Here is a 25,520-nt window from a genome sequence, read left to right on the forward strand (position 1 = left end):
AAGAAACCCTCCATCACTTGACTGAATGACTACAGGCCTGTCGCTCTGACATCTATCATCATGAAGACCTTTGAGCAGCTGGTATTGGCCCACCTAAAGACTGTAACAGAACAGCTGCTGGATCCCCTACAGTTTGCCTACCGAGCAAAAAGATTGGTGGATAACACAGTCAACATGGGGCTGCAATACATTCTGCAACACCTTGACTGCCCAGGGACATATGCCTGGATTCTGTTTATCGACTTTAGTTCGGATTTTAATACAATAATTCCGGAAATTCTCCACTACAAACTCCTTAAGCTCACTACTCCCCCTGCCATCTGTCAGTGGATCACCAGCTTCCTGACAGACAGGAAACTTCAGGTGAGCCTGGGCAGGGTTACCTTCAGTATTTGGACAGGAACAGACTGCAACACAGTTAAAACATTAGAAAATATAATTAGTGCTCCACTGCCCACTCTCCAGGACTTGTACTATACAAGAACCAAAAACCGGGCAGGAAAAATCACTACTGACCCTTCGCGCCCTGGACAAAACCTCCTTCAATTCCTCCCTTCTGGCAGATGCAACAGAACATTGTTTACCAAACTTCTTTCCCCAGGCAATCACCATCATTAACAACTCACCAGAATTATATTCCCTGCTTCATATCTATAAGTACTGCATTATCAGAACCGTCAGTCATCACATCATCTGTATAGGTTACACACACTATTGCTGCTGTATATTGTACAAATGTTATTGTACTCTTTATCGTACCTGACACACAATACTGTTATTGGCACTACCATGCACTCACACTTTATGTACATTACTGATCTGTAATACGCTCTGTATACCTATTTAATACTCACACTGTCTATATTGTCTCACATTGTCTGTATTGTCTCGTATAGTCTATTTTGTCTTGTCTTGTCTGTTTTGTCTTGCATAGTTAAAGCTAAATGCATAGTGTTGTTTATGTCTGTACCTTTGAGAGTCACTAACAGCTGGAATTAAATTCCTTGTGTCAACACACTTGGCCAATAAACCTGATTCAGATTCTGAAAAAAAGAATTGACACAGCAATGCTTTAGAGTTTTCACCGACTAGTGCTAAAACATCTGATGAATGGAACGGTTTATCAGTCAAGAACAGGAATCTGAGGCTACAGTGGACACAAGATTCCTCGAGAGCCGAAGATAAAAAAAAACGTCACCTTTCCTCTTCAACATTCTTTCAACACACACAGCCATGATAAAAGTTACAGTAATCCTTTTTTCTCCATTCTGTTGAATAATGGTAATATCAACTAAAGCTCTTAACTAATTGGATAGCAGCATGAATAAGCATGTATCATATCAAAGTAGCTCATGACTGCATATTTAGTGTAAAATATTAGTATATTATGCTTAATAAACTTTATAACTCCAGGTGCCAATGTGTAAATATAGCTCGCATTGTATCCTCATATACAGCATCTCTCGCTCTAGTAAGAATGTACTAATGATCAGAAGATCATGAGTTCAAGTCGTCACTGTTGGGACCTAATTGTTAGTCGCTCTGGATAAGGGTGCCTGCCAAATAAATTTATGCAAATATATATGTAACTCAAAAACTTCTATATGACATAGCAGAAACTCAATAGCAGTTTAAAGATGAATTAATCAGCAAGAGGATATAGAAAAGCAAAGCTGATGGTAACACAGATTTAGCGGCTAATCCATGTTATTTATTTATGTATTTATTTATTTATTTATTTATTTATTGCATAGCTGCGGTGTTTACTCTGTCCTTTAAATTTAAATATCCAGAGGCAATGTATTGGTAGCTGTAAAACAATACATAGAAGGCCCAATGATCAGATGGGGTGTGTGTGTGTGTGTGTGTGTGTGTGTGTGTGTGTATGCATATATTATATTATATATATATTATATTATATATATATATATATATATATACAGTGAGAAAAATAAGTATTTGAACACCCTGCTATTTTGCAAGTACTCCCACTTAGAAATCATGGAGGGGCCTGAAATTGTCATCGTAGGTGCATGTCCACTGTGAGAGACATAATCTAAAAAAAAAAATCCAGAAATCACAATGTATGATTTTTTAACTATTTATTTGTATGATACAGCTGCAAATAAGTATTTGAACAGCTAAGAAAGTCAATGTCAATATTTGGTACAGTAGCCTTTGTTTGCAATTACAGAGGTCAAACGTTTCCTGTAGTTTTTCACCAGGTTTGCACACACTGCAGGAGGGATTTTGGCCCACTCCTCCACACAGATCTTCTCTAGATCAGTCAGGTTTCTGGCCTGTCGCTGAGAAACACAGAGTTTGAGCTCCCTCCAAAGAGTCTCTATTGGGTTTAGGTCTGGAGACTGGCTAGGCCACGCCAGAACCTCGATATGCTTCTTACAGAGCCACTCCTTGGTTATCCTGGCTGTGTGCTTCGGGTCATTGTCATGTTGGAAGACCCAGCCTTGACCCATCTTCAATGCTCTAACTGAGGGAAGGAGGTTGTTCCCCAAAATCTCGCAATACATGGCCCCGGTCATCCTCTCCTTAATACAGTGCAGTCGCCCTGTCCCATGTGCAGAAAAACACCCCCAAAGCATGATGGTGTTCTTGGGATGGTACTCATCATTCTTCTTCCTCCAAACACATTTAGTGGAATTATGACCCAAAAGTTCTATTTTGGTCTCATCTGACCACACGACTTTCTCCCATGACTCCTCTGGATCATCCAAATGGTCATTGGCAAACTTAAGACGTGCCTGGGCATGTGCTGGTTTAAGCAGGGGAACCTTCCGTGCCATGCATGATTTCAAACCATGACGTCTTAGTGTATTACCAACAGTAACCTTGGAAACGGTGGTCCCAGCTCTTTTCAGGTCATTGACCAGCTCCTCCCATGTAGTTCTGGGCTGATTTCTCACCTTCCTTAGGATCATTGAGACCCTTACGAGGTGAGATCCTGCATGGAGCCCCAGTCCGAGGGAGATTGACAGTCATTTTTAGCTGCTTCCATTTTCTAATGATTGCTCCAACAGTGGACCTTTTTTCACCAAGCTGCTTGGCAATTTCCCGTAGCCCTTTCCAGCCTTGTGGAGGTGTACAATTTTGTCTCTAGTGTCTTTGGACAGCTCTTTGGTCTTGACCATGTTAGTAGTTGGATTCTTACTGATTGTATGCGGTGGACAGGTGTCTTTATGCAGCTAACGACCTCAAACAGGTGCATCTAATTTAGGATAATAAATGTAGTGGAGGTGGACATTTTAAAGGCAGACTAACAGGTCTTTGAGGGTCAGAATTCTAGCTGATAGACAGGTGTTCAAATACTTATTTGCAGCTGTATCATACAAATGAATAGTTTAAAAATCATACATTGTGATTTCTGGATTTTTTTTTTTAGATTATGTCTCTCACAGTGGACATGCACCTACGATGACAATTTCAGACCCCTCCATGATTTCTAAGTGGGAGAACTTGCAAAATAGCAGGGTGTTCAAATACTTATTTTCTTCACTGTATATATATATATATATATATATATATATATATATATATATATATATATATATATATATAAAATGGATAGACAAGTTTCTTTTTCTCAAGGCATTTTTCCTGATTTCACTATTGTAATGCTCAGTCTGTATTCAAGTACTAGTGTAATAGCAGGCTTTGGTTTAGTACTAGCACTTTGGTGGACTGTTTTATCTCACTGCTCCTGATGTAGTAGGCTATGTGTAGCACCCATTCCCTGTTGTTCTTTTCAAAAGCCACTGAAAACATACAAAATTGTTATGTATATTCAGAAGCATGCACCGCTTTTCGACTTGCTGGTGAGTTCAGAGAGTGGTGAAAATATATATTATAAATTGAATAGTTGATTTGGTGAGAGCCTAGACTCAATCAGTATTGCTGCCTTTCATCTTAACCTGGCTGTCGTGTCAACAAATAATTTATTTCGGCTGCAGTGTGTCACCTGCATCACTGAACACCCTGTGTGCATTCTCTCATGCAATCAGATCGGAAGAGATTGGTTTTGTCTGGTGCATTTCTAATACTTATCTCTCTCTCCTTTTCTATCTTTCTCTTCCTAAGAAATATATATATATATATATATATATATATATATATATATATATATATATATATATATATATATATATATATACAGTGAGGAAAATAAGTATTTGAACACCCAGCTATTTTGCAAGTTCTCCCACTTAGAAATCATGGAGGGGAAATTGTCATCGTAGGTGCATGTCCACTGTGATTTTTAAACTATTTATTTGTATGATACAGCTGCAAATAAGTATTTAAACACCTGTCTATCAGCTAGAATTCTGACCCTCAAAGACCTGTTAGTCTGCCTTTAAAATGTCCACCTCCACTACATTTATTATCCTAAATTAGATGCACCTGTTTGAGGTCGTTAGCTGCATAAAGACACCTGTCCACACCATACAATCAGTAAGAATCCAACTACTAACATGGCCAAGACCAAAGAGCTGTCCAAAGACACTAGAGACAAAATTGTACACCTCCACAAGGCTGGAAAGAGCTACGGGGAAATTGCCAAGCAGCTTGGTGAAAAAAGGTCCACTGTTGGAGCAATCATTAGAAAATGGAAGAAGCTAAAAATGACTGTCAATCTCCCTCGGACTGGGGCTTCATGCAAGATCTCACCTCGTGGGGTCTCAATGATCCTAAGGAAGGTGAGAAATCAATGACCTGAAAAGAGCTGGGACCACCGTTTTCAAGGTTACTGTTGGTAATACACTAAGACGTCATGGTTTGAAATCATGCATGGCACGGAAGGTTCCCCTGCTTAAACCAGCACATGTCCAGGCACGTCTTAAATTTGCCAATGACCATTTGGATGATCCAGAGGAGTCATGGGAGAAAGTCATGTGGTCAGATGAGACCAAAATAGAACTTTTGGGTCATAATTCCACTAAACGTGTTTGAAGGAAGAAGAATCATGAGTACCATCCCAAGAACACCATCCCTACTGTGAAGCATGGGGGTGGTAGCATCATGTTTTGGGGTTGTTTTTCTGCACATGGGACAGGGCGACTGCACTGTATCAAGGAGAGGATGACCGGGGCCATGTATTGCGAGATTTTGGGGAACAACCTTCTTCCCTCAGTTAGAGCATTGAAGATGGGTCGAGGCTGGGTCTTCCAGCATGACAATGACCCGAAGCACACAGCCAGGATAACCAAGGAGTGGCTCTGTAGGAAGCATATCGAGGTTCTGGCGTGGCCTAGCCAGTCTCCAGACCTTAACCCAATAGAGAATCTTTGGTTGGAGCTCAAACTCTGTGTTTCTCAGCGACAGGCCAGAAACCTGACTGATCTAGAGAAGATCTGTGTGGAGGAGTGGGCCAAAATCCCTCCTGCAGTGTGTGCAAACCTGGTGGAAAACTACAGGAAACGTTTGACCTCGGTAATTGCAAACAAAAGCTACTGTACTAAATATTAACATTGACTTTCTCAGGTGTTCAAGTACTTATTTGCAGCTGTATCATACAAAGAATTAGTTAAAACATCATACATTGTGATTTCTGGATTTTTTTTTTTTTTTAGATTATGTCTCTCACAGTGGACATGCACCTACGATGACAATTTCAGACCCCTCCATGATTTATAAGTGGGAGAACCTGCAAAATAGTAGGGTGTTCAAATACTTATTTTCCTCACTGTATATATATATATATATATATATATATATATATATATATATACAGGAAGTGCAGAATTATTAGGCAAATGAGTATTTTGACCACATCATCCTCGTTATGCATGTTGTCTTACTCCAAGCTGTATAGGCTGGAAAGCCTACTACCAATTAAGCATATTAGGTGATGTGCATCTCTGTAATGAGAAGGGGTGTGGTCTAATGACATCAACACCCTATATCAGGTGTGCATAATTATTAGGCAACTTCCTTTCCTTTGGCAAAATGGGTCAAAAGAAGGACTTGACAGGCTCAGAAAAGTCAAAAATAGTGAGATATATTGCAGAGGGATGCAGCAGTCTTAAAATAGCCAAGCTTCTGAGCGTGATCATCGAACAATCAAGCGTTTCATTCAAAATAGTCGACAGGGTCGCAAGAAGCGTGTGGAAAAACCAAGGCGCAAAATAACTGCCCGTGAACTGAGAAAAGTCAAGCGTGCAGCTGCCAAGATGCCACTTGCCACCAGTTTGGCCATATTTCAGAGCTGCAACATCACTGGGTGCCCAAAAGCACAAGGTGTGCAATACTCAGAGACATGGCCAAGGTAAGAAAGGCAGAAAGTCGACCACCACTGAACAAGACACACAAGCTGAAAGCGTCAAGACTGGGCCAAGAAATATCTCAAGACTGATTTTCTAAGGTTTTATGGACTGATGAAATGAGAGTGAGTCTTGATGGGCCAGATGGATGGGCCCGTGGCTGGATTGGTAAAGGGCAGAGAGCTCCAGTCCGACTCAGGCGCCAGCAAGGTGGAGGTGGAGTACTGGTTTGGGCTGGTATCATCAAAGATGAGCTTGTGGGGCCTTTTCGGGTTGAGGATGGAGTCAAGCTGAACTCCCAGTCCTACTGCCAGTTTCTGGAAGACACCTTCTTCAAGCAGTGGTACAGGAAGAAGTCTGCATCCTTCAAGAAAAACATGATTTTCATGCAGGACAATGCTCCATCACACACGTCCAAGTACTCCACAGCGTGGCTGGCAAGAAAGGGTATAAAAGAAGAAAATCTAATGATATGGCCTCCTTGTTCACCTGATCTGAACCCCATTGAGAACCTGTGGTCCATCATCAAATGTGCGATTTACAAGGAGGAAAACAGTACACCTCTCTGAACAGTGTCTGGGAGGCTGTGGTTGCTGCTGCACGCAATGTTGATGGTGAACAGATCAAAACACTGACAGAATCCATGGATGGCAGGCTTTTGAGTGTCCTTGCAAAGAAAGGTGGCTATATTGGTCACTGTTTTGTTTTTGTTTGGTTTTTGAATGTCAGAAATGTATATTTGTGAATGTTGAGATGTTATATTGGTTTCACTGGTAAAAATAAATAATTGAAATGGGTATAAATTTGTTTTTTGTTAAGTTGCCTAATAATTATGCACAGTAATAGTCACCTGCACACACAGATATCCCCCTAAAATAGCTAAAACTAAAAACTACTTCCAAAAATATTCAGCTTTGATATTAATGAGTTTTTTGTGTTCATTGAGAACATGGTTGTTGTTCAAATTAAATCCTCAAATAAAATTAATCCTCAAAAATACAACTTGCCTAATAATTCTGCACTCCCTGTATATAAGTGGTAATTATAAAAAAATTGATTTAGTATTTAACATTTATTAATCTTATTATTTTTTACAAATAGAAAGTAAATGAACAGCAGAGAAATAATTAAAAACAATATTTGGTGTGACGCTTTGGATTTAAGTTTACACTTGCACACTTTGTACACATGCACAAAATAAAGGATTTTGTAGGATCAGGTGTATGAGTAACCATTTTACCAAGCAGGTTTTAAAGATCATCAATTTCATATGTAGGTTTAAACACAACTATTAGCTAAAACAGAAACAGCTATGTAAGAGGCTTAAAACTAGGCCACCTAAGCCTCCTTAGAAACAGCCAAACTCCACCTTTTAAATAAGGTTGTGAAAGACAGATTCATGCCATACACCATAGCAAAACTGAGCATAGCAACAAGACAGTTATACTGCAAGGTTTTTTCCAGGCAATTCTATCTACCTATAAATTGAGTTTACTGTAGCACAATACCGTGGCACGGTGACCCGGTGAGTAAAGACACTGCTGTCAAAGTACAAACTCACTGCACACAGATTGGCTGCTATTAGAAATCATGGCTGTCTACAGAGCAGAAAGTTTGCACAAGAAACACCACAGTGGATACCTGCGCTTTCTAACTGAGAGTAATACACCACCAATTCACGGCAAATTTACTGTAATAAAGTGTAGTACAGCCCCCATAAATCTACAGTACAACCAGCATTGATAAACAACTAGAATGAGAGACAGAGAGAGAGATGGAACGAAAGAAAGAGAGAGAGAGAGAGAGAGAGAGAGAGAGAGAGAGTCGTCTCTTCTCATAATTTCTTTACAATAGAAGTAACAAACATCAAAGTCACTGCCATTTTTCAGGTTTAATAAAATAAACATGACCATTCCTGCCTTGAATATCTAAAATCACTCAAAACAAATTGTGTAATAATTAACATTCAATGATATCTAGTAATTCCTTCTTGACTGGTATTTTTTTTTTTTTACTTTATTAAACTTTATTAAAATGCATCAGATCATGCATCAGATAAAGTACAGGAATGTACTTATAAAGAAGTGTAGTCTTTAAAAGTAAAAAATCAAGTGTCTTTAGGCCCCAACAGCCATGTTTACATGCAGCTTATAAATAATATCTTAACTAAGATCTCAACCAAAAGAAGGTTTCATTGTATTCCTATAAATAGTTTAAGATGAATACTAATTACAAAAAAATAAAAATATTATTTTTAATAGCAGAATCTGCATGTGAGTTTTTGCATGTGGGCATAGGTCACAAAAAATCGTATTCATGAGTAGTTTGCTTCTATTATTTGAGTGTTTTTCAAACAATGGTGTTAGTAATAATACAAGGTGAAAAGGTAATTGTAACAGTGGATGTAATGTGCAGTTTATTTAAGTTATGCAAGTTATTTTTGGATGGCAGACAAATATTTAATGCTAAGTAATTTTACATGGGTCACAGACTCCTGCTGCCCTTTCACACCTAATAGAAGGACAGAAATATTTTAAAACTTGGTAAAACAGTGTGATTAAAAACCTGAACATGTTGACTGGACTTACATGCATGGAACACTGGCAGTAATGTATTTATACATCAGTGGTCCACCAATTTTTATTTCTGCATATCACCACAGTGAAAATAAAGGAATCAAGCTGTGATTGAATGTGTAGTAATATTTGTTGTATTTCAAAAAGTAAAAAAAATATATATTTAAAAAAATAAAATTAAATAAAATTAAATAAAAAATGTAATGGTTCTTAACCATTATGTGACTACACGCATCCTTAAAATATCTGTGTTTTTCTTTTTACACACACATGCTCTCACATGCTATTTCTTGGAATTTGATGATCGTGCTCTCATTACTTTAAAACCACTTGCTGTTGCTGCTTTGATAGCCCCACATGTAGACTGTAGAAACATGTAGAAAAATGTAAGTACATTAGATGACTTTCATGACTGCAACAGATACAACAGTTTTGCTCTCATGTCTCAATCAGTGAATAGTTGATACCTTCCACAAAATAGACTTCATGAAAAAACATATAATACAAGTTACTCTTAAGGTTTCCTCCTCCTCCTATTGTCTCAGGGAGTTTTTTGTTTAATACATTAAAAGATGTGAAGCTGTCAAGCAACAATGACCATTGTTAAAAGGACTATACAAATAAACATTAATTGAACTCTTATTATAGGGAGCTATCATTTATCTAAAAAAAAATTAAATAAAGAAATGTCATAAAGGTAGCAGAAACTGTGAGTGGCCAAAACAGAAAAAAATGGAATGCAGTTGCAAGCTAGGCAAAAACCTCAAACCTTAAAATTAATGTGGATAATCACAGAATACATCATCTAGCCAAATAAATACATGTTTAGTATGTAGGCATAACGTTTATAATCAAGAGAGGCCTTCATAAATATAACTTTAGATGATTAACCTCGACATGTAGACCACTGGCATTCCTCAGGAGGCAGTTTTATGGCATAGGCATGTATGGTTTTCTATGGAACCAGGTCCAAAGTAATTATTGATGTTGTGACTGCTGATAGAAATAGCAGAATGTTTTCTGAAATGTACACTTTCAGCTTAGAATTCAGTCAAATGCTGCATAACCAATTATATGTTGTTCACAGTACAAAAGGATTATGACCCAAAACATACAGTGAAAGCACCCAAGAGCTTCTAAAGGCAAAGAAATTGGCAGTTTCTCAAGGTCAGTTACTTGGCCTCAATTTATCTGAGCAAGCTTTTCACTTGCTTATACAAATATAGGTTGAAATACCCCAAAACAAGTACAAACTGAAGATACGGTGTCTGCGGTAAAGGCCTGACAAAGCAACTCAAGGAAGAAAATTTGCATTTCTTAATTGATTTCAGACTTGAGAAAGTATTCGACTGCTAAAAATATTCTTTACATTTACAATTGTTAGAAAAGTTTGCCTGCAACTCCTCCATGCTTAATGTATATTTTTTTTATTTAAACACTTCAATCATAGCTGAAAGTCTATACTTCAATTCATTTTCACTGCTTATTTTTCAAATCTATTGTAGTGCACAGGGGCAAAACTGTAAAAATTGTAAAATGTCCAAATTAGCAAAGAGCAAATAAGAGCAAAAGGTCTTATTGGGTGTGGGTGAAGGTAGTGTGATGCATCACACAATGTTCTGCCAAAAATCTTGGGTCCTGGCATTTATGTAGATGTTACTTTGACATGTTCCACCTACACAAAAACTTTGTTGCAGTCTAAGTACACCCCTTCATGGCAATGGTATTCACTAATGGCAGTAGCCTCTTTTAGGAGAATAATGCGTCCTACCACACTGCATAAAATGTTCTGAAATAGTTTTAGTAACATGACAAAGAGTTGTTGTGCTCACAATTCATTCAAGCATCTGTTGCATATGCAGCAAAACAAGTCCACTTGTTATCCAACTTACAGAATATATATATTTGCAACTATCATATCACTATCTGAATTTATTCATTTGAGACTCTTCCTTACCTCCATCATTGTCAACATTGTCTTCACACTCACGCTCCATCACTGTGTTGCAGCCTGACCCACTCCAGCCAGGCTGGCACACACAATGCCAACCATTCTGCTCCATAGTACAGCGGCCCTTCCCATTACACAGACCTGGGCATCCAGCTACCATGACATAATTATTGTTGATTAATATTTAAACAATACAAAAGTAGAAAGTCTGGAAATAAAGACATTTAGACATAGTAGACATTTATTTATTTTTAAAAATATCCAATTTTACATATCTGTGAGTGGCAAAAGTATGTGAACCTTTGCTTTTTAACTATTGATCAGACCTACATGGCTTGGCCAATTAGGAATTAGCCAATTCCTCAGTATAGAACCACTTCATCTCTGGGATGTTTGTGGGTTTACTCACACTAACTGCTTTCTTCCATAGCATTTATATTTGATTAAGTTCCGGACATTGATGTGACTATTCCAAAACATTAATTTTGGTCCTTTGGTAGTAGAACAACTAGTGTGCTTGGGATTATTGTCTAGCTGCATTTCCGCTTGAGATTTTAGTTTAATATCCTGATATACTCCTTTAGAATTTGCTGGTATAAAGTTGTATTTGTTCTCATTAGCCCCAAAAAAAATCTGACAGCTCCACATGACTTTTTTTTACAACATTTCAGACAGGCAGCACAGCAATTTATTTACCTTTTCTTAATTATTATAATTTTTTTTATTATATATATACAGTGAGGAAAATAAGTATTTGAACACCCTGCTATTTTGCAAGTTCTCCCACTTAGAAATCATGGAGGGGTCTGAAATTGTCATCGTAGGTGCATGTCCACTGTGAAGGACATAATCACACAGCTGCAAATAAGTATTTTAACACCTGAGAAAGTCAATGTTAATATTTGGTACAGTAGCCTTTGTTTGCAATTACAGAGGTCAAATGTTTCCTGTAGTTTTTCACCAGGTTTGCACACACTGCAGGAGGGATTTTGGCCAACTCCTCCACACAGATCTTCTCTAGATCAGTCAGGTTTCTGGCCTGTCGTTTGAGCTCCCTCCAAAGATTCTCTATTGGGTTTAGGTCTGGAGACTGGCTAGGCCACGCCAGAACCTTGATATGTTTCTTACAGAGCCACTCCTTGGTTATCCTGGCTGTGTGCTTCGGGTCATTGTCATGTTGGAAGACCCAGCCTCGACCCATCTTCAATGCTCTAACTGAGGGAAGAAGGTTGTTCCCCAAAATCTTGCAATACATGGCCCCAGTCATCCTCTCCTTAATACAGTGCAGTCGCCCTGTCCCATGTGCAAAAAAACACCCCCAAAGCATGATGCTACCACCCCCATGCTTCACAGTAGGGATGGTGTTCTTGGGATGGTACTCATCATTCTTCTTCCTCCAAACACGTTTAGTGGAATTATGACCCAAAAGTTTCGGTATTTTGGTCTCATCTGACCACATGACTTTCTCCCATAACCATGGCAAACTTAAGACGTGCCTGGACATGTGCTGGTTTAAGCAGGGAAACCTTCCGGGCCATGCATGATTTCAAACCATGACGTCTTAGTGTATTACCAACAGTAACCTTGGAAACGGTGGTCCCAGCTCTTTTCAGGTCATTGACCAGCTCCTCCCGTGTAGTTCTGGGCTGATTTCTCACCTTCCTTAGGATCATTTAAACCCCACGAGGTGAGATCTTGAATGGAGCCCCAGTCCGAGGGAGATTGACAGTCATTTTTAGCTGCTTCCATTTTCTAATGATTGCTCCAACAGTGGACCTTTTTTCACCAAGCTGCTTGGCAATTTCCCCGTAGCCCTTTCCAGCCTTGTGGAGGTGTACAATTTTGTCTCTAGTGTCTTTGGACAGCTCTTTGGTCTTGGCCATGTTAGTAGTTGGATTTTTACTGATTGTATGGGGTGGACAGGTGTCTTTATGCAGCTAACGACCTCAAACAGGTGCATCTAATTTAGGATAATAAATGTAGTGGAGGTGGACATTTTGAAGGCAGACTAACAGGTCTTTGAGGGTCAGAATTCTAGCTGATAGACAGGTGTTCAAATACTTATTTGCAGCTGTATCATACAAATAAATAGTTTAAAAATCATATATTGTGATTTCTGGATATATATTTTTTTTAGATTATGTCTCCCACAGTGGACATGCACCTACGATGACAATTTCAGACCCCTCCATGATTTCTAAGTGGGAGAACTTGCAAAATAGCAGGGTGTTCAAATACTTATTTTCCTCACTGTATATATATATATATATATATATATATATATATATATATATTTTTTTTATAATAGTAGCTTTCTCCATGCAACTCATTGAACACTCTTGGTGCACACAAGAACATAATATTAATAATATTAGCAAATGTTAAAGAGGCTTTTGTTTGCTTAAAAGTTAACCTGAGTTCCTTTGTGACATCACCGACTACATCTGGGGAGGATAGCAAAGGTCTTAAATTTCATAGATTTGCACAATTTGTCTGACTGTGGATATTTTTCAGAGTCTTTAGACTTAAGATATAGTTTTGTAACCTTTTCCACCCTGTTGAAGGTAAGCGGTTGTGAAGATCACACTTTGGTATGTCCTTGTTCTTTCAATAAAAAAAGGCATTGACTGTCACCTTTTACCTTATGCACAATTTCTGAGTTGTATTCTGCATATAACCATGTTTGTGACAAATGAAAATCTAGAATCTAGAAAATCTTGAATTGTAATCCCACTCACAAATATTTACTATTGGATAATTTTTCTCTATAAATATATGACCAAGTATAATATATTTTTTTCTTATTTCTTTTATTTGGTTCACTTTGTCTGCTTTTAGGTCATGTGTGAAAATTATGTTTTGGGTTATATTTGTACAAATTCGAAAGTTCACAAACTTTAGAGTACATTTCTTTCCATACAAATAAAATCAACTGTTTAAGTCACATACACCACATATACAATAAGAAGTTAAAAACACCTTCTACTGTATTATTGTCTGGTAACATACATATAAAATTGTATAAAAACAATGTAAAAAAACATAAATGGTAAGTATAGTTGTACAGTTTGTGCAATGTTTGCAGATGTGTGTGGAAGTCATGCACAGGACCTTAATGCTGTGTAATTTCTCATATTTTGATTCCAGAAATAATATGCTAATATATAATAAATCTAATATCTAATGAGCTAAGGTGAATTTACACTATACAGAGGAAATAAATGCATCACAATTAACTATGTAATTACAAAAAATATTACTTCCATTGAACTACAAAAAAAAAAACAAATTTCAGGAATCAATGATAACATGTAAATGCATACTACATACATACTCTGTACCTTTTACAACCGCATCCAGATCATGTGCTGCAGAAAAAAAAGCGAAGGTGTACTGAACAACATTTAACACACATGCACATACAACTGACAAGAAACCCAAAAATTTGTAATGATAATAATAATAATATTATTATTAATAATAATAATAATAATAAAAAAAAAAAAAAAATAATAATAATAATAATAATAATAATAATAATAATAATTAATAATTGCAGTAATGTTACTAGCAGTATTTCAGGGCCAAGTTACTGCAATTTTTACCACAGTAATTACAGAAAGCACAGCCATAATGTTTGGCAAAGGAATTAAAAAGTGATTTGTATTGTCATCTATGATGTATATGTTTTTGTACAATTAACAATAGCAGAATCCTCTGGCTGGAGGAGAAAAGAGCTAGATGAACACATGGGCAGCATGATATCAAGATGATTTGAGTAGCAATGAATTGCAGTTAGATGCAAGTGTTTATAACATGTTATTGTAACTGACAGTGTTACCATAGAAAAACTAGCCAGAAGAAAAAGAAGAAGGTAGAAGAAAATAGGGTGTCTACACACCTTCCGTGGTTGGTCTGCTAATAATGATGATGATGATGATGATGATTTTGATGATTATTAATATTATTGATATATAAGTGTCACTTCCTGCAATGCAAATTTACCATGATCAACAAGCTGTTACGTAGCAGCTGACGGGGAAAAAAATTATGGAGCCTTACCAATAGTGCAGTGTTCACCTTCCCAGCCTGGCTGGCATTGGCATTTTCCATCTATGCATTGCCCATGTTCCTTGCAGCGTGGATGGCATATCTGCTGATCACATATAGTGCCCTCCCAGCCCTCCTCACACTGGCACCTGCCCTCTGAGCAAACACCATGACTTCCACAGGGCACTGGGCATAGCTCTGATAACCAAAAGAATAAGAACAAAGAAACAATAGGTTGAAAAGAAAAACATATCCAAAACATTTTAAAGAAGAATTATTGTTTTATTACAAACATTTATTATGTTTAAAATATATTTTATGCCTTTTTTTTTTATCAACAACTGCATATGTAACTGTTTGCCTTCTTAAATTTTGCTCAAGCAGTGGTGTCACTTTTCCTACATAATATTCATATAGGTTTACTTTTAGTTACCTTTTAATTTATTGCCACCATCTTCACCATTTGTAACCTTCATTCTCTTTCTCTCCAAGCCCAAATTACAATAGCGGTTTGAGTTTAAATGTATTCTTAATTAATCTTTACTATCTTGGCATTGGCTTAGGATTTAAGCTTCATTAAAAATGTATTAGCATAATCTTACATGAGTTTATGAGCATTATACAACAGAGCAAAATGATGATGTGATTAATAGTCTGGCCCAAACATTTACTTAATTTGTGTATGAGAATAAAAGAAATCAAATTACAAAAGTGACCTTTGTCACATAGTTAAAAATTTTTATAATTAGTTTAGTTAGCAAAAGCATGCATGTGTCTATTTGAATTTATACACTGCAAAAATATCAATCACAATCTAAACTCCTGACATATTTGTCAAGTAAGTAAAATCTCCTCGCTGGGCAGTAAGGCCTATGCCATTGTGTATGATTCCCTAAGTAGGTAGCAAACACATAGTTAGGAAAAAGAAAACAGGAGAGACTTAAATTTGATAAATAAAACATCAAAGTTTTCCATAATCAGGGGCTCATTGCTCACACAACACTACAGTCAACTGCAAAAACAAAATTATTCTGTGGCTCTCAAGTATTGAAAAGCCTCTTTTTGATAAAAGGAGGAAGACTATATCAGACAGAAGCTAGCAATAATTAAAAAATAACAGAAGTAGCACTTAAATCAAATGCATAATAAGCCCAGCAAAATACAAACACATTGTCAAACCAATACACAAAATGCAGTGGTACCATGCGCAGCAAAATAATTTAATCAGTCCTGTTACAAATGCGGTGGCCCATTCTACCTCAATTTCTTTCGCACTCCTTGCTACTACAATCCCCTTCATTATTTGGGCTGTCTATAGATTTTGCCAACAGTCTTTTCTCTGATACCAAGTATGTGCTGAGTGTTCAACTAATTAGTCACAGCTCTGCATCCCAGCCTCGAAAATAGACATCTGTGCCTTCTTTTGTTCTCCACCAAATGTTTGTCTACAGGCATTTCAGAATGAAAAGTTAAAACCAGAAAAATGCTGTTATAGGAAAATATGCAATAGCGAGGTAACCCAGGAAACATGCCCTTGCTGGCCCACTGTGGGTATGTGTGGGTTTACTCTGGGGTATTGTGGGCAGAGCAAACAAATCAAGGCTAAGAATCAAGTTAGTTTCTTTAATTACTAAGAATAGCTATAACAGTTACCAATACAGAAAAGATAATGCATTTAAAGCAATGCATTAATGTATGCCTTGCAATCAGAGCTACTGAACCATGCTGTCATAAAAAAAATTATAATTAAATCTAAATGAAGCATTCTGAATTATATTTAAAAATTGTATATGTTTAGAGCAGCAATAATTCAAGACTTTTATATATGGGTGAGTCACAAAATATTTTTCTGTTTGAATGTTTTACAGATTTAAGCAGATTAAAGTCTCTAAAGACTTTGCCTTTTTACAGAAGTAATGATAGGCAATGCAATGTTTGACTGCAAATGACTATTTTTCTTCTAACCCCAAAAAAAGAAAAATAAGAAAATAAAAATATCAAAATATTTTTTTCAATTCATTTTTGGTCATAAATATTTCTGTTAAGGGGTTCCTTTAAAGAAATTAACTTGTATGTTGTATACTTGATGATCTTATATGATCTTAAAGTTCTAATTACTGTTCTTGAGCTCAATAAAGTACACCGATCTGTTTATAATTTATTACAAATAATTTGAAAGTGGTTTAGAACTGACACTCTAGAATGACAGACTGGTTGAACTTCATTGAAAAAGAAAGTACCACATAGTCAAATTTGAATAGGATCAAACCCACAAACAACCTTTAAATCTGTAAGAAATAAATCTACCACTGGACTAGCTGGCTTCTGTTAATGTGCCCCCTGTAGTATCATAAGTATGGCCAATAATGCATTTAAACATTCAATAGAAACAAGAAAATAAGCTTTAGTTATCTTTGGAAACTTTTATTATTGTTATCATGAGATCACATTTTTTTTTTAAATAACACATGGCCTTTCTAGACTACTGTATGGTTTATTTGATCTTTTGATCTTTTATCTTTTCCATACCTATTTATGTTCAGGTAGTTTATGTGTTTGATCGTTGTGCTATTTTTTTTTTTTCCTTTTCTTGAACATTGTATTAATGTTCAGCTTTTCCAATGTCAAAATGCTCAAAATAGCTTTATGAAACCTAATATATATTGTAGTAGATAGTAGTAGAAAAATCATGCATTTTATGTACTCCAAGCAATAAAATTGAAGGTGTTAAAGTTAATTTATTTCTTAGTAGAGTGCCAAGTACTAGATACTGTATATGCCAAAGTAGCAAAATAAAATGTGTAAATTTCAAAAAGCCCAAATTTAGAAAGTAGTGATGATATAATGGTATATAAGTATATTTTAATAATTAAATTCAAGTTTAATTCAAGTGGAAACACCAACAGAATTGATGATGATGATGATAATAATAATAATAATAATAATAATAATAATAATAATAATAATAATAATTATTATTATTATAATAATATGCACTTCTACATTCCATTTTCTTTTGTCATATAACAGTGTTTTTATTTTTTTTATATCTCTACCTAGTCTCATCCTTGGTCCTCATATTTTCCTATTCACAGTTGTTTCCACTTCCATGATGATTATTTCATGGTGAAATTTACATGGTGAAATCTTTCTTTTGATCTTTCATTTTGTGCACTTGCTAATAATATTGCTTGCTAATCACCTGACCATAGCCTGTTTCATGTTTTTGAGTCTGCCTCTTATTTTGGATTTGTTTGCTTATATTTTTTATAATAAAACATTCGTACTCAGCACTTGCATCCGTCTCTGCTGTCGCGATAACTCCCATTACAAGTTAGATTACTTTGGCTTCAATGTTGGTGCAATAAATTAAAGTCAAATAATTTCAAAATTCGCCTCTGTTCAGTTTTCTTTACTTTTTTTACCTTCCCAGCACCATTTGCAAGCTGGGGCAGGTGTTCCTAGTGCAATGGAAAATTTATTTTTAGAGTCTGTTGGATCCCAAGCCTGCAAAAGGTCAATGGCTCATGTTAATGCTCTCGAAGGTCGCCGAAACAGTTTGTCAAATGCCTCATAAAGGTTTATAAGTAACAGAAGCAAAAATGTTATTTAAATAATTTAAATATTTAAATAATTTAAAGATTTGAATTGACAAGCTTGCTCACCCATTCCCCTGAGATCAACCTGGTGACCTCAGCCACTGAGTTCACTGAAACAACTGATGTGGCATTCACCCATGATGAGCTCTGCTCAGAGGTCAACCTGGAATTTAAATATTTAAAGCCTGCTCACCCATTCGCCTGAGATCAACCTGGTGACCTCAGCCACCAAGTTCAGAGATACGTTGACATGGCAGTCACCTACAGCATGCCCCATCACAAAGCTGACAAGAGGGCCTTCCAAGTCTGGTGTTAAGTGTGTTTGTGTTTCCATTCATGTAATCTCTCCACCACTATCTTGTCAGTTCTCATTGTGTTTTCTCATTCACAGCTGTTCTCTTTTCTGTATTCATCACCCGGCGTTTGCGATTTATGTTCACACATTCGTTTAGTGTACTGTCAATTACCATACATTTTTGTTCATGGTAGCTTCCTGTTTTTATGTTTTTTTTTTGCTTTGGTTGTAGTTTCTTGTTATTGTTTCTACCTTCATATTATTTGCCAAATGCCCGAATGTAGCCTGTTTTTTGTTTTTGCAAGCCTGCACATTTTTAAATAAAAATAAAATATTCCTACTCAGCCCTTGCAGCTGCCTTCATAATCGTGAGAATTCACATTACATGACAGAAGCACAATGGTGGCATCTTTATGCTTCTCTTCAACTGGAACTTCAGGAACTTCAACTGGAAGTTCAAATCAACAAAGGAATGTCTTAAGAATATCAAAGTTTTGGAATGGTCCTGTCAGAGACCAGACCAAATTTAAACCCTATTTAAAAACTGTGAAAAGGAGAGCCTCTCACAGTTTCATAGATTGTGAGAGTAGCATTCAACATTGGAATAAAACTGACGAATCAAAAATGTGTTGGCAGGAAAAAATTATTAACATAATTTCTTTTGTGAGTTTTATTGTGGACAATTATCTGGGATATTACTATAAACATGCCTGGATTAAAGCTACTAATGAATAGTAAACTTAACCTTTTTTAAGCTGCTGTAATAATTACAGTAGTAACTACTGTATCATATTCTCAGTACCATTCTATTTAAAGTGGTTTGCAGGATGTTATATTATTTCCAAAAATTATGGCTCTGACTCTGACTGTGTTAGGCGTGGCACAGAGGCGGAAGCCGGAGTAACGGCAAACAGAGACTTTATTTAAACAAGGGCAGAGCCAACACAAAAACACCCGTGCAGTTCGGGATAATCCGGAAACGGAGCAGTTCAGATAATAAACATCCACGGTGCGTTATGGAGGAAGCGCGGCACGGAGGGAAGCGACGGGGAAGCGTCGGTAGTCCGAGGCGCGCGGGGGAAGCCGAACGCGCCGTGGAGTGAGCGAAGTCCGGGCGAAGAAGGCACGTTGCGGGAGAAGCACAAGCGCGAACACACACAGCATAATCCTGCACGACCACGCACGAACGTACAATAACGGACCCGGAATGTGGGTGAGTGAGTGGTTTATATGGTGGCAGGAAATGAGAGGATAACGTGCTTCAGCTGTGTGCGATTTGCGCTGCGTGCTTGGGACAGAGCGGCAAAGGCAGCCTCTGAAGGAGGCGTGGCAGGCGGATCCTGACACCACCCCAAAGGCGGCACGGGCGCCCCAAGCCGCCAACAGCCCGGTGGGCCCGGGCACTCGGCGGAGGGCCCCTCCAGTCCTCCAGGGTCGAAGGGGACCCGGACGGAACCGTCACGGAGCCAGGACGGAACACAGCCCCACGCGGAGGCCGGGAACGGGGCGAGGTCCTCGTTGCCGACTGGAGGCGGAGAGACGGCCATCACGGAGCCCTGGGCGGGCGGCGGCCCCACGGAGACCCGGAGCGGGCGGCGTCCCAGCGGAGACAGGAGGCGGAGGGCGACCCCTGCGGAGACCCGGGCGGGCAGCGCCTCGGCGGAGACAGGAGGCGGAGGGCGACCCCTGCGGAGACCCGAGCGGAGCGACGTCCCCGGCGGAGACAGGAGGCGGAGGGACGACCCCTGCGGAGACCCGGAGCGGAGCGACGTCCCCGGCGGAGACAGGAGGCGGAGGGACGACCCCTGCGGAGACCCGGGCGGGCGGCGTCCTCGGCGGAGACAGGAGGCGGAGAGCGACCCCTGCGGAGACCCGGAGCGGAACGACGCCTCGGCGGAGACAGGAGGCGGAGAGACGACCCCTGCGAGACCCGGGCGGAACGACGCCTCGGCGGAGACAGGAGGCGGAGCGACGACCCCTGCGGAGACCCGGAGCGGAACGACGCCCTCGGCGGAGACAGGAGGCGGAGAGACGACCCCTGCGGAGACCCGGAGCGGAGCGACGTCCTCGGCGGAGACAGGAGGCGGAGTGCTGCCCTCAGCGGAGCCCAGGAGCGGAGCCATGCCCTCAGCGAAACCCGGCTGCTGAACGACCTCCCCTGCGGTGGTCTGGAGCTGAGGCGGCAGCCCTGGAGACCTGACGTGGCCAGACGTCCCTGGCAGCAACCTGGAACGGACCGGCGTTACCCAGGAAGGACAGGAACGGGACCTCATCACCCACGGGGACCTGGAGTGGAGAGACAACCTCGGTGACTACTGGAAGCAGGGCATAGCTCTCGACGGGGCTTACCAGCTGGAAGGCCTTCTGGACGGAGCCCGGAGATGGAGCGACGTCCCTGACCGAGTACAGCGGTTGAGTCGCGACCTCGTCAGGATTCGTCGGTGCGACGTCAACTTCCCTGGAGCTCAGGGTGACCTGTCTTCGTCCAGGAGCTTGGAGACAGGATGTCACCGTGAGAGGGGTCCCGAGGCGAGCCGTCACCTTGCGAGGCTGTGGGCGAGCCGCCGCCCGGATGAAGCCAGGAGCAGCGGTTCGACATCCTTTCGCAGTCCCAGAACTGAGGTGAGAGCTCTGGGAATCCTTGGGAAGAGAGACGGTCTGTGACGTAGTTTCGCCTACTGAGTGCTCGTGGGGCGAGCCGTCACCTCTTGGGAGACTGTGGGGCGAGCTGTCGCCTTCGGATGTAGTCCGGGCAGCGGCTCGGCGTCCCTTTCGCAGTCTTGGAGTGGAGTTGAGAGCTCTGGGGAACGAGATGGCCTCGCCCTCCGGGAGACTGTGGGGCGAACCGTCGCCTTCGGTGGAGCCCGGGGGCAACGAAACGACTTCCTTTCGCAGTCCAGGGACTGAGATGTGAGCTCTGGGGATCTCTCGGTGGGCGGAGCTCTGAGATATGGCATCGCTGTCTGGGAGACTGGGGGGCGAGCCGTAGCCTTCGGTGACGCCCGGGGGCGACGGGTCGACGTCCCTTTCGCAGCCTCTGAGACGAGTTGTGTGCTCGGGACCCCTTTGGTTGAAGAGATGCATGGGCTTGGAACCGAGCTCTCCTTGGGACTTGGGAGCACAGAGGAGCTTACGCCAGGAACCGGGAGCGGAGCAGCGTTCTCGTCAGGGACCTGGAGCAAGAGGAGCTCTCCTGGAAGCCTAGGCGCGGGAAGGAGCCGCCTGGAAGCCTAGGAGCGGAGAGGAGCTCGCCAGGAGGCCCTGGGACGGCTGAGCCTCGGGGCTCTCTTCAGCGGGACCGAGCTCGGGACTCTCTGAGCGGGACCGAGCCTCGGGACTCTCTGGAGCGGGACCGAGCCTCGGGACTCTCTGGGCGGGACCGAGCTCTCGGGACTCTCTGGAGCGGGACCGAGCTCTCGGGGACTCTCTGGAGCGGGACCGAGCTCTCGGGGACTCTCTGGGACAGAGAGGAGCTCACGGGGTCGCTCAGGGACAGAGAGGAGCTCACGGGGTCGCTCAGGGACAGAGAGGAGCTCACGGGTCGCTCAGGGACAGAGAGGAGCTCACGGGTCGCTCAGGGACAGAGAGGAGCTCACGGGTCGCTCAGGGACGGAGAGGAGCTCACGGGGTCGCTCAGGGACGGAACGGAGCTCTCCTCGGAGACCTGGAGCGGAACGGAGCTCTCTTCGGAGACCTGGAGCGGAACTGGGCTCTCTTCGGAGACCTGGAGCGGAACTGGGCTCTCTTCGGAGACCTGGAGCGGAACGGAGCTCTCTTCGGCGACCTGGAGCGGAGCTGGGCTCTCTTCGGCGACCTGGAGCGGAGCTGGGCTCTCTTGGCCTGGGCGGAGCTGGGCTCTCTTGGCGACCTGGAGCGGAGCTGGGCTCTCTTGGAGGTCTTGGGACGGAGCCGAGCATTCATGGAGGTCCTGGGGCGGAACGGAGCTCTCCTCGGGACACAGGAACGGAGCTGGACCCACCGGAAGGTTCTGGAGCAGAACGGAGAGCTCCTGGAGGTCCTGGAATGAAACAGAGCCAGCCTGGATCTCCTGGAGCACGGCGGAGATCCCTTGAGGACCTTCGCGGCGCAGAGCTGACCTGGAGGGCCTGAAGCAGCGTGGTAACCTCCTGGAAGCTCTGATGAGGCAGCGTTCTCAGCAGCGGGGGAGAGGAGATGGAGATCAGCTGTGGTTATCCCGAGTTCCCTGGTGAGAAGCTGGAGGAACTGGGTGCAGGAGCTGAACTCGCCCGCCATCGTGCTCCACAGCTCTCTGGCAAGGGAGAGAGATTCCTCGGGTAGAAGAGACATGTGGAGGGCGATTTTCGCCTCTTCAGTGGGATAACCGGCTGGGTTTAACTCCACATATTGATCCACGCTCCTCAAAAAATCCCTCCATTCGGCTCTGTTGCCAGAGAAGCGAGCCGGGAGTCCTGTGACGTCATGAAGGGGGCGTGGCGCTGCCGGCGTGCCCGAAGCGGCTGCGAGCTTCCGGGTTCTCCGGGCGGAGCTTGGCTGCCGCTGACCGCGGCAGAACGAACCCGACCTCCGAGACACGGCTCGCGCGGGACCACGGCGTTAACCCGATCATGTCCTTTTCCTTTTCTCCTTCTTTTCTTTCCTTTTTTTTGTCCGATATTCCTATTCAGGGGTCCGTTATTCTGTTAGGCGTGGCACAGAGGCGGAAGCCGGAGTAACGGCAAACAGAGACTTTATTTAAACAAGGGCAGAGCCAACACAAAACACCCGTGCAGTTCGGGATAATCCGGAACGGAGCAGTTCAGATAATAAACATCCACGGTGCGTTATGGAGGAAGCGGCACGGAGGGAAGCGACGGGAAGCGTCGGTAGTCCGAGGCGCTGGGGAAGCCGAACGCGCCGTGGAGTGAGCGAAGTCCGGGCGAAGAAGGCACGTTGCGGGAGAAGCACAAGCGCGAACACACACAGCATAATCCTGCACGACCACGCACGAACGTACAATAACGGACCCGGAATGTGGGTGAGTGAGTGGTTTATATGGTGGCAGGAAATGAGAGGATAACGTGCTTCAGCTGTGTGCGATTTGCGCTGCGTGCTTGGGAGCGCGCAGCGGCAAAGGCAGCCTCTGAAGGAGGCGTGGCAGGCGGATCCCTGACAGACTGCTTATCAATGCCACATGTCCAATATTCATATATTTAAGCAGTTAGATTGTACTGCATCTGGTCTAATTATATTTTGGCCTTTATATTATGCTATTTTGTAGAAGTGTATGTGGTAATTGTAGGAGCTCTTTGGATGTCTAAGAATTTCCTGTAATGGATAGGAAGCCTGCCCATGACTGAGAGCTATTTATTTCCTGGACAGTGTTGATTATTGGAATATCCTGGCTGGAAAAAATGTTTATTCCAATGCAGCTTAGTGTAATACTGCCACATCCGCAGGATCATCCCTTTAGTGGGCCAGACTTTTCCCAGTATGAATATAAAGTGATGAACACCAGGTTTTGTGCAATAAAAATAAAGGCACTTGGAGAAAACTAAAACTGGATCAACATGTTCGCCAATGCTGAGCATACATGTGTTATTTGTGAGGAATTTATAAGCATATGCTATTCTCTTACTTCACTGGGACACCACATAACCAGATAAAGATTGTTGCTTGCATCAGTGTAGAGGAAGAATAAAATCTGATTCTTCAATGTTTCTGATTTTGATTCTTCTTTACTGTAACATGTTCTCATGGGTCTAATATCATGAAAAATAATTGGTCTTTTTCATTGTTGCTGAAATGGTGCATTAAGACAAGCAACAATGGCAAGTTTGCATCAAACCAATCGTGCACATCATCAATTTGCTTAGAAGCTCATCATTAAATGAGACTGCTTCTTTAGGACAGAGTAATATACAGATTTAGCATACAAGACAAAGAAAACTGGGCACCAGCAAGCTTTATGATTCATTTCAATGAAATCCCACCAATGTAGGTATGAAATGCCACATTGAAGATTGACTATTATACCTGTATGAAGACTTACTTTGACCAAACAAATATATAAATGTAAATATGATAAACTGTATTTTTTTAAAATCCTACTTTAGGATTAATAACAGCTTTATATACTTTTGCCATTTGCAAAAATACTTGCCATGCACCTTATAAGAAACTTCCAAAGGTGTTTTTTGGTAACTGCATATCTATTTCTGACCTTGTGATTGTGAACATCCCATAGAAGAGGATTTAGGTCCAGGGACTGGTCAGGACATTTCATAGATTATTCATTCAGAGATTACACTCCAGCCGACCGTTTGCTCACTGAATAATGCTTATAGGCCTTGGACATATGCTTCAGGTCATTGTCTTGTTGTATGGTGAAGTTGTTGTCAGTTAGCTGCAGTCCAAAAGGAACTGCATGGCGCTGAAGTATGGAATGATAGCCATGTTGGTTCAGTATTCCTTTCAGCTAAAATAAGTCTCCAACATTATCTGCTCTAAAAGGTAATGTTGGAGACTTAATGGAGGCTTAATGGTTAACAAAGCATCCAGACTGCATTAAACTGATGCAGATGTCCAATTTAGATTAATCTGTCCAGAGAACTTGTTCCAGTCATTCACTGTCCAATTTTTGTGTTTTTGCTTTATACTTAGTTTGTTGCATATAAACAAAAAAAAAAATGCATGTGTGTCAAAAACAATAGAAAATATATTCATGACCACTTCGCCCCTCTCCCCGAGATAAAATGCAATTCCGTGATTATTGGTGATTCCATCGTCCAGCATGTAAAAAATAAATAAATAAAT

At 41.1% G+C, this 25,520-nt stretch overlaps 1 protein-coding gene across 6 annotated transcripts in view; it reads right to left on the bottom strand.

The window, feature by feature from the left end:
• LOC124385965 (teneurin-1-like) overlaps positions 1-25,520 on the bottom strand; it is a 269,690-nt gene that overhangs the window by 53,087 nt on the left and 191,083 nt on the right. For 4 of the 6 annotated variants that reach the window (XM_046849510.1, XM_046849508.1, XM_046849507.1 and 1 more), the window contains 4 exons: positions 14,865-15,050; positions 14,704-14,790; positions 14,144-14,170; positions 10,809-10,955 (listed from right to left, as the gene is read on the bottom strand). In XM_046849510.1, coding sequence (XP_046705466.1) covers positions 10,809-10,955; positions 14,144-14,170; positions 14,704-14,790; positions 14,865-15,050 — 447 coding nt within the window. The remainder of the gene's footprint in view (positions 1-10,808; positions 10,956-14,143; positions 14,171-14,703; positions 14,791-14,864; positions 15,051-25,520) is intronic. The other 2 variants (XM_046849505.1, XM_046849506.1) reach the window with 2 other exon arrangements.

Source organism: Silurus meridionalis, chromosome 5 (assembly GCF_014805685.1).
Source record: "Silurus meridionalis isolate SWU-2019-XX chromosome 5, ASM1480568v1, whole genome shotgun sequence".
Classification (NCBI taxonomy): domain Eukaryota; kingdom Metazoa; phylum Chordata; class Actinopteri; order Siluriformes; family Siluridae; genus Silurus; species Silurus meridionalis.